Below are 9,855 nucleotides of genomic sequence, written 5' to 3' on the forward strand. Positions count from 1 at the left end.
AAACAGTGTTACTTATTTGTGATTCTTTAGATGACAAATGTCACTGTGATGTGATGTCACACTTGATGGCCTCATGATTTCAGACCAAATTATTAATCACAACATACTAAATATGAGACACCAAGTTTCTACATTCAAAGGACATTCTACTATTCTCTCCAAAAATCTGGTATCACGCTTTTCCATGTGAGTTGCTGTGGCCTAAATTTTTTATTTAGAACAAAGATGAGGAATCTTGTGACTAGCGTGAGTTGTCCTCAATAAGGAGAAAAGCTCTCTATCTTTGGAACATCTCAGTAATTCAAGGGATATGAGAATTTATCAAATGCTTGGACGAATAAAGATATTTATACAATTTAAAGGAAATAATGGGTTCAATTAGAAAACGAAGTTAACATTAATGGTTTCTTTGCATCATGTGATAGGTTGGCAGTATATGTCATGGAAACTCGTGAAGTCTAAGCAAATGTTCAGTAAAAGGCATAGGGAAAAACTACCGCGCAGGTACAGCATGTGGCCACAGTTGATTTAAAATCACTGTACCATGGCTCAAATGATTTCCTTTCTAAGTGGTAATGAAATCTTTAAACTCAACTCTTAATAAATAGTCCAACTATATTAGGAAATTAAAGCGCAGCTGTAGTATAATTTGTAAGGTCCACTTATATTAACGCAGTTAAAACTAACATTACAGTTCAATTATTCACTGGCTGACGACATCAAGTGCACAAAAATTATCATGTTATGTTAAATCGTCTTACGTTGATGGAAAAAGACCCATTGGATATAGTTATTCATTGTACATAGAACTGCTTACTGTTTATTTTTGTGTTTTATAAGGCCATGTGGGCCAAGCACCTTTAACACGAAATGGGATAAAAAAGGTTATTCAAAAGTAATCCAAAAGTAATTGAGAATAATCGAGTTACATTACTATAATGTTACTTTGACTACATTATGGACAGTATCTTTTTAAATGGGACAACAAGTAAAAATAAGCCTTCCAAATCTTTAGTATGAGATCAGTTATAAGAGATACAATACAAATATACGTACAGTACTACTTATATGAGCCTGTATATATTTGTAAATGTATGAATCGTAAATCTTGTAAGCATATCAGATTATGTTGTTTCTTAGTTATAGTTCAAATAAGTCCACACTGAGAAAGTATGATTTGGAAGGGGTGGCCACTTTTTTTCCTTTTTGCTCTGGCATGTCAAACATTCCTGCCTCCTAATTGAATAATGAAAACAAACGGATGCTGTCTGAGTGTCCCCTGGTGAGCCGACCACTAACAAGCTGGTCAGCTTTTCTTTACTGTTGTAATGGGCTCCACATGAGCTGTGGGTGCGACTCATTTCCACCGACATGAACAGAATCTCGTGTTTGAACTTTGATACCTCCTTCTTACACTGCTCACCCTGCCCAGCTCTCCCTCCCACCTCCCTACACGATCACTTCTTCACCTCTCCCCAGTTGCAGTCCATTCCCTCCCAGCTAATTGTTCCTAAGTTTTGTTTTTATTTGTTTGATTTTGTGACAGCCTAATGAAGTAAAGATGGCTCCAGAAAAGGAAAGCAATGGTCTTGACAACTACGCATTTGCAGTGAGTAGATCATTTATTTCCTCTTCCACATTTTTTTTTAATCAATCATTTCCTCATACGCATTTATACTTAAGCAAAAACTGGATGTAAAAATGAAACAGTTAAAAGTAACAAAAGTGTTTTCTCTCTATCTATATCCATATCTCTGTCCGTCCGTCCGTCCGTCTGGCCCGCAGGCCAAATTTGACCTGCAGTGTTATTGAGTGTATGAATGTGTGTGTGTGTTGTGCGTGTGTATAACTTAAAATTTTCTCATCCATCAATGCCCTTAAGGGTGGGTGGGTGTTCGTATGTATAATTTAAAATGTTCTAATCCATCAATGCCCTTAAAGATGATGTGGACAGTGTGTAAAGGAGATAAAAGGAATATTCCATGGAAATGTATGATTGTTGACTGCGGGAAAGTGTTCACAGTTTGTTCAGGTATTAGTTATGCACACACTACTCAATAAGCAGTATTTCTGAGATTATCTTTTTGTTTACATTCAAGCTTGAACGCTGCTTCTGTAAATTACCTGAAAACAAACATGGAGAGGACATTGACACCCCAACGGACGAAGAGGGAAGCAAGTTGGCTTATTGCGTAACAGATGTACCTCCTTGGTATTTGTGTATCCTTCTTGGGATTCAGGTATGTCAACAAAACCACGTACCCAAACAAAAGCACTAGAAGGCAAAACAATAAAAACCTTTTGTCACATGAGAAATCATGTTACTTAATGTCTTCTTCGTGGTTTGTTAGACTTGCTTGGTTTTCTAGTATATGTGGACCTAATGGTGAAATTCGTTTCAGTCACAGTTGGGATGTTGCCGTCAAGAAGTGCTTGCCTTATGTGTTTAGCAAAATTACCACTTAAGATGTATGTAACACGATTTTAGCTCCTATAGGTATACACATATTCATCTATTTTCTATTACACTCTTCCTCATTAAGGACCAGTAGCCATAATGTATAGAATGTTTCTTTGTTTGTTTATTTATTGATTTACTCCTTTGTGTTTTTGTAGAGGAGAGTTTCTTTTTTTTCCCTGAAAAATGTATATTGCAGGTTTATCAGGATTTTTTTTTGAATGTTTGGGTTTCCAAACAAAGGAATACATTTTAAATGCATTTCAATGGGCGTAAATTATATGCAATTTTTTATTTGCAGGCTGACCTAGTGCCCATGCCCCAAAATTAACAAGGTCCACTGTATATTTGAGTTATAATATCACCATTCAGCACTAGATGGCAGACATTACTTCATTGTGCGACCAAGTTCTCAAATTAAGTGTGCATTTTGTTTGTTCAGCACTGCTTGACAGCATTTGGAGGTATCATTGCCATCCCATTGATCCTCTCACAAGGCTTGTGTCTTCAACATGATGCCGTCACACAGAGTCACCTCATTAGCACCATCTTCTTCGTGTCTGGAATCTGCACTCTGCTGCAAGTTACTTTTGGCATCAGGTAGATAAGACTAAAAAATACAGTCTGCAATGTGTCAATGCCATTTTTTGTAAAGCTTTTGTTACTATATGTCCGTCCATCCATCCATCCATCCATCCGTCCGCCCGTCCGCCCGCCCGTCCGCCCGCCCGCCCGTCGATCCGTCCGTCCGTCCATCCATCCATCCATCCATCCATCCATCCATCCATCCATCCATCCATCCATCCATCCATCCATCCATCCATCCATCCATCCATCCATCCATCCATCCATCCATCCATCCATCCATCCATCCATCCATCCTTCCTTCCTTCCTTCCTTCCTTCCTTCCATTGATTATTGTATTTTGCTTGTTGAGGTGCATTCGATTATTTGGTAGTTTGTGTTTTCATATTGGATGTAATTTTTGAAGAGCCATGAATTTATAGGAAGTTTTACAATTGTAACACTTGCAGTGCAGTCCTAGTCATGCTGAATATTGGTGTCAGACCAGGATTAGGGAAAGAATTTCCCCAACTTATCAATAGAATCTTGTTCTCACTAAATCCACACTGGCTTGGCCCAGGGCCACTGGTGCATTTTTGTCTTTCCCTAAATTCTCAGGAGCAGATAAATACAAAATCTAAACAGCACATATCGAGTTTCATTTCCTGGTGTTGACATACAGTATATTTACGGTTTACATTGTACCGTAACAGCTTTCATATTTACTGTATATGCTATTTAATTACTGTTTATGCACCTTGGTTGGATGCAATCTACTTTTTGTTGCCTTGTATTTGGAACACGCAATGACACTAAAGTTGAATCTAATCTAATCAAACAACTTTAGGACTCGATGACATCTGTTTGTTGCGACACATGATAGGACGGGCAGAATGTTTACATAACATTGTGAACATGTGCCCGGTTCAGGGTGTATCCCACATCTCATACATAGTCAGCTAGCATAGGCTCAAGCAGCCTGTCCTCGGTGGATCAATGTTATTTCTAGTTTTCTCAAGTGTGTATCAAACAAGGTGCCCTTTCTATTTATCATTGGTGATCCCTGATCTATCGTAAACTATTTTCTATTATGGTTCACAGATTGCCAATTCTCCAAGGTGGGACATTCACATTGCTTGCACCGTCCATGGCGATGCTGTCAATGCCAGAGTGGACTTGTCCTGCTTGGACGCAGAATGCAAGCCTCGTCAATACGTCTTCTAGTGAATTCATAGAAGTGTGGCAGACTAGAATGAGAGCAGTAAGTTAATTAGGGGACATAAAAGCTTTCAGTGCATATTGACCACAAATCCACAATTCTTTGAGAACAGAAAATACTCACTAGTGACCTTTAAACCGGAGTATTTCAGTTTTTTTAATCGGAATGTTAAATTGGCATGGATGTGCAATAAACAGGTTTTTTCTTTTTTTAAATGAACCAAAAGTACAAATATCAGTTTGACTACTGACTTGAGCATCATCGATACACTGTACCCTGTTTGTGTCCAGGTGCAGGGGTCCATTATGGTGGGCTCACTTTTACAAGTGTTCATTGGTTTCTCTGGACTGATTGGCATCTTCATGCGTTTCATTGGACCTCTCACCATTGCCCCCACCATCTCTCTCATTGGACTCTCTCTGTTTGACTCTGCTGGTGCCAGTGCAGGGAACCACTGGGGAATCTCAACCTTGTGAGTGATATGACCAAAGTAATTCTGTGCACTTTTGGACTTCATATGATCTGGGGTTTCTTTTTTTTTTTAATTGTAATAACACCGTCGAGGTGTTCTTGAAATGTGTTTCCAATCAAATGGATTTTTTGTCAAATCACATAGCTCACACATTTGAATAAATCCGCTCCATAGTTCAGCTGTTCATTGAAGTGTGGGGTAAATGCTTAATTTTCACTAGAACCACAAGAGAAAATCCTATTAAAGGTTCAATGATCCGTAGTAGCGATACTTTATATTTTGTAAAATGTCTTCGAATCAAAAATGTTCATTAATTATTGTGATATTTCTCTTTCCTTCATCCAGAACCACTGTCCTCATCATCATTTTCTCACAGTACCTTCGTCACATCCCTGTGTCTTTGCTGACGTACAGCAAGGATAAAAAACTACACTCCAGGCGTGTTTACATCTTCCAGATTCTCCCTGTATGTAACATATTTTGAAATATCTTTCTTTTTTCACAGTATTTTTGTAAGAAATCACTTCACTATTTTGGGAGCCAAGGGATAAGATATTGTTAGGCAAACTGAATTGCAAAGCAAACAGCAGAGGTGCTATTAATTCAGTCCATGCTAATGTGCAGTCTCGGGGCGGGGGCAGACATCGGGTACAACTCGAAAACAGGAGTTCAGAACATTTAGACAGAATCTGCCATTCCAAAAGTAACATTTAATTTCATTACATGACCCGTAGCTGATTATCCCGCTAAATCCCCATCCCAATTTTGGAGCTCTTATTTTGTTTGTCCCTTCAGGTTCTGCTTGGAATCTCCTTGTCCTGGCTCCTGTGCTATATTTTAACAACCTACAGTGTACTTCCCTCTGATCCAGAGCAGTATGGCTACTTGGCTCGTACTGATCTCAAAGGCGACGTCGTGGGTAAAGCTCCTTGGTTTACATTCCCCTATCCAGGTAAGAACCCATGAGGTTGTACTCATTGAATGGGATTTCCTGGAATTCCATGTTATGAAGCCTCCACTTTTCACTTAGGTCAATGGGGGATGCCCACCGTGAGCTTGGCAGGGGTACTTGGCATTTTTGCCGGTGTGATTTCATCCATGATAGAGTCCGTTGGGGATTACCATGCCTGCGCCAGGTTATCGGGGGCTCCACCACCACCTAAACATGCAATCAACCGGGGGATTGGGATTGAGGGGCTTGGCTGTCTGCTGGCTGGAGCCTGGGGGACAGGAAATGGTACCACCTCATACAGCGAGAATGTGGGAGCACTCGGTATCACCAAGGTGAGTTATGCTGAATGTAGTTTGAATTGTGGACTGAATATAACATTCAAATGACTTTGTTTACTTCCTCCACAGGTTGGCAGTCGTATGGTGATTGTCGCTGGGGGTGTCTTCATGATCGTTATTGGTGTTTTTGGAAAAGTGGGAGCTATTTTTTCAACCATCCCAACACCTGTTGTAGGAGGGATGTTTATGGTTATGTTTGGAGTTATTTCTGCTGCAGGGATTTCTAATCTACAGGTGAGCACACAACATATGTGTATGAAATATTTGTATTCTTGTGTAAGAGCGAGCAGATAATTTTTTTTTTCCTTTTACACTCATGATCGAGTCCAAAAAAGAAACAACAGCAGCCAATATTCAATCTTATTGAAGCCTGTAACAAAATGTTTTCTGCATTTTTAAACGGATTAACAAGGGCAAAATTGTAGTTGCAACAAACCACACCTCCAAGTCACCCAAGATCCTGATGAGGATGATGGATGTATGCCAAGATTAATGAAACACACTGGCAAACTGTTCCCAAACAGAATGAAATAATGATAAGGAGGGGCATTTTGACAAGATGTTACAAGTTTGTTGTATTGGAACCGTCAAGATAATTTTTTTTTCTTTTTTAGTATTTAGATTTGAACTCATCTCGCAACATCTTCGTGTTTGGTTTCTCCATGTTCTCGGGTCTTGTCATACCAAACTGGATACTAAAGAACCCCACGGCAATTTCAACAGGTAACATTTAATTTCACGTTACTTGGAAAAATATTCAAAAACACACACAAACACACACCATACAAGTTGTGTCATGATGTCACTGTGTTGTTCAGGTGTGACAGAGATAGACCAAGTGCTACAAGTCCTCCTCACAACCAGCATGTTTGTTGGAGGTTTCTTTGGTTTCTTACTAGACAACACAATTCCAGGTAACACCGTACTCTATGACATGGGGTGATGCTTTTAGAATAACAAAAATCATAACAAAACTTATAAGCGAAGGTGTGTTTAGTATGGTATGCACATCTCTTTCAATTCTTGCATGTTTAACAGGCACAAAGGAAGAGCGAGGCATTCTAGCCTGGAACAAAGCGCACGAGGACAGCTCCTTCAACACATTGGAGAGTAAAGAAGTCTATGACCTGCCTTTTGGCCTAAGCGCTTCCTTGTCTTCTCTGTCATGGAGTCGTTACCTACCATGCTGCCCACCAAGTGTGCCTAAAGGGCCTGATGGATCTAGAGAAGGCAGAACCACTCAGGAACCAAAGAAGGAAGTTGGACATTCAGAGCCTACGCAGATAGTTCTTGGAGTTGTTCCTGACTTGTGAACTCGTATCAGCATCCCATTTTGGGGATTTTTTTTTCAATACATGCAATGCCATGAGCAAAATCTGAATTTAATATTTAGTATTAGCACACTGTGAAAGATGCTTTGTGATTTCTTTTGTAAACTATACTCATTCATATAATCTATATTTAATGTCTAAAAAATTTGATTGTATTATTAGTCTAATAATTGTTGATTATATTTAGTAATTTATTTGTTCAATATGATCAGAGAATCATTTACAATACTAAAGCTTTGTTTATTTCTGCTAGTTCACCATTGTCACCACTCATCACAGTTTTATTTCATGCACATAACTTGCCGAAATGGGCAATGGAATGAAGTAATTTTGCTTGTCTAGTCCTGTCCTGATTTCAACCATCAATTTACATCACTTAGCTCCATAATAACACATTGTATATGTTACTTTTGTATCCAGTCTTTATAATACAAGTTTATGAGATAGCAATGCGGTCTTTTATCTAGCTTGGAATGTTAGATATAATACAAGCAGATGTAGTCATAATTACTCGGAGATTTTATCTTTCACCTTGATACTGGTATTGTTTTGGCAATGAACTCCTCACATTTTTTTTAAGACCTTCAAATGCACAAACATTATTATTTCAGTGTGGAGGTGTGGAGATCTCCACAAAGGGAGGCCTCCTTCTTGATTCTCCTCCTGTGGACAAATTTGTATCTTTAAGGTGAAGTCCGCTCTTCCATACCATCTTTCGTCCAAAATTCTGATTGCATTGATATTAAAGGGATTATCCAACGTCAATAGATAATCCACATTTGCGATATCCAGTGTTATATTTTTTTTTATGTGAAGAACTCCACTACTTGTTTTTCCACAGATTGATTGTCATCCACATTGTCTCAGTGACCCGGCGTTGCTTCTAGGTGCGATCTTGAGACCAGTGAGAATCGTAGCATTGATCTTATTCTGCTGATCAAGCTCTTCCACTCTGCTGATCAGGGTTTTAAACAGCTGATCCTTCTCATTTTTGAGGAATTGGATCCCCTCCATCCTAGCTTCTTTCCCCATCAGTCACTTCTTGATTTCTTTAAGAGCATCAGAGGTTTCAGCTGATTTTTTATTTCTTCCAGAGACTCAGCCGTTCTCTGCTCCTTTGCAAGATCCTTTTTTTGGCGGCATCAGTCTTGGGTTTTTGTGGATTTAAAAGTTGGAGGTTTTTCTGTGTGCGCAGCGAGTGATTTGTAAATACAAATAAAGCATGTATATAAAGTGAAAGTGGATAGCTGTGCACATAACCAGAACGTGGTTAAAAAACACTGGATTTTTATCTAATTACTTTGTGCAAGATAACAAAATATTCCAGCTCACCTGTTCAGTAACAGTGAAAGTTGTTAGATAATTTTATGTGGATTCAATGCTCTGTAGTTGCACCTCCAGAGATGACCACTAGAGAGGCATATTTAGCCACATTACAAACTACACAAAGTTGACAAAAGTATTAAAGCGCTTCTATATTTTATCCTCTCATTCAGTGGTTGAGTTTGCGCCCCACTTATGGACCGGCTCATCATCTCTGTTCTAGTTCATCCCAAAGGTGTTTGATGGGGTTGAGGTCACTTCTACCATATCAATTAATCTGGCTAGAGAATTGTTCTAGAAATTAACGTTAATTCCCGCAGTTCAATGAACCTAACGTGTATAACTTGGGACTCAGGAAGGAAAATCAGAACCAGACTTCAAGAGAATCTTCACTTGCACAGGCAGCTCATATAACATGCATTCATGGAACACAAGGCCTTTGTGCAATTACTATTTCATGGTTTGAAACTTTGCTTTTAAGCCATGAACTTTTAAAAGCAAAACTTCAAACATCAGTTTGAATACAATATGATACCTAAAAAATATTTGTACATCATTAAAAATGTTCTGTGACTGTCAATGTCATCTGTTTATTTTAGATATGAGACACTGCAATAAGCTGCATGAAGTAGAGCTTACAATAAATGTCTGACTGTGTCAAAGAGACTTCATCCAACTTGTGAGTAAAAATAATACAGTGGGAATAGAGCAAGCTCACAACTGTACAAAAGGAAAGGCAAATTACATGTTTATTGCATGTTCATTGCTTGAAAAGTAATCATCACCACTGAATTATACGCTCGTTTCAATACGGATTTTAGGATCATACCCAATTGTACACTAATGTAAGGTTGCCAGGACAAACGACGAAGTGTATGCTATGACCTAGGTCAGTTCTTGCTCTCACGAGAAAAAAGAAAGCACTTTACAGAGTCAAGCACTAAGCAAGAACACGTACTGGTGTCACCACTGACCTCAGCTCCTCTGACATCTTAGGTCCAATATCCTTTATCCAATATCCTTTGTATTTGTAAACAAAAATGAAAAGATAATTTTCACAGATGTGAAACTGGCACTGATGTTTAAGACTCAATGAGGAAGTACTCAATGTGTCATGCGATGTGAGCTCCGAAGTAGGAAAAAGGGACAGGGATATTCCACTGAATGAGTTCTGTTACACGCAAAGTGATGATGTGAA

The 9,855-nt window shown here is 38.8% G+C and overlaps 1 protein-coding gene across 1 annotated transcript; it reads left to right on the top strand.

Annotated features, from left to right (window-relative positions):
- The first annotated feature begins 1,484 nt into the window (after nt 1–1,484).
- Nucleotides 1,485–8,666, top strand: slc23a4 (solute carrier family 23 member 4). Its single transcript, XM_085914260.1, has 12 exons — nt 1,485–1,609; nt 2,100–2,240; nt 2,901–3,058; nt 4,124–4,283; nt 4,532–4,713; nt 5,059–5,179; nt 5,509–5,665; nt 5,744–5,997; nt 6,073–6,237; nt 6,618–6,726; nt 6,822–6,917; nt 7,042–8,666. The coding sequence occupies exons 1-12, from the start codon at nt 1,562–1,564 to the stop codon at nt 7,314–7,316; spliced, it is 1,866 nt and encodes a 621-aa protein (XP_085770386.1). The 5' UTR covers nt 1,485–1,561; the 3' UTR covers nt 7,317–8,666.
- The last annotated feature ends 1,189 nt before the right edge of the window (nt 8,667–9,855 follow it).

The sequence above is a fragment of the Syngnathus leptorhynchus genome, chromosome 6, assembly GCF_054491065.1.
Source record: "Syngnathus leptorhynchus isolate UIUO chromosome 6, UIUO_Slep, whole genome shotgun sequence".
In the NCBI taxonomy this organism is placed as follows: domain Eukaryota; kingdom Metazoa; phylum Chordata; class Actinopteri; order Syngnathiformes; family Syngnathidae; genus Syngnathus; species Syngnathus leptorhynchus.

Coding starts and splice junctions, on each gene's coding strand:
- slc23a4 (XM_085914260.1), top strand. CDS start 1,562: ATGGCTCCAGAAAAGGAAAGCAATGGTCTTGACAACTACGCATTTGCA. Junction 4,284..4,531: donor GGCAGACTAGAATGAGAGCA/GTAAGTTAATTA, acceptor GTTTGTGTCCAG/GTGCAGGGGTCCATTATGGT. Junction 6,727..6,821: donor CCCCACGGCAATTTCAACAG/GTAACATTTAAT, acceptor TGTGTTGTTCAG/GTGTGACAGAGATAGACCAA.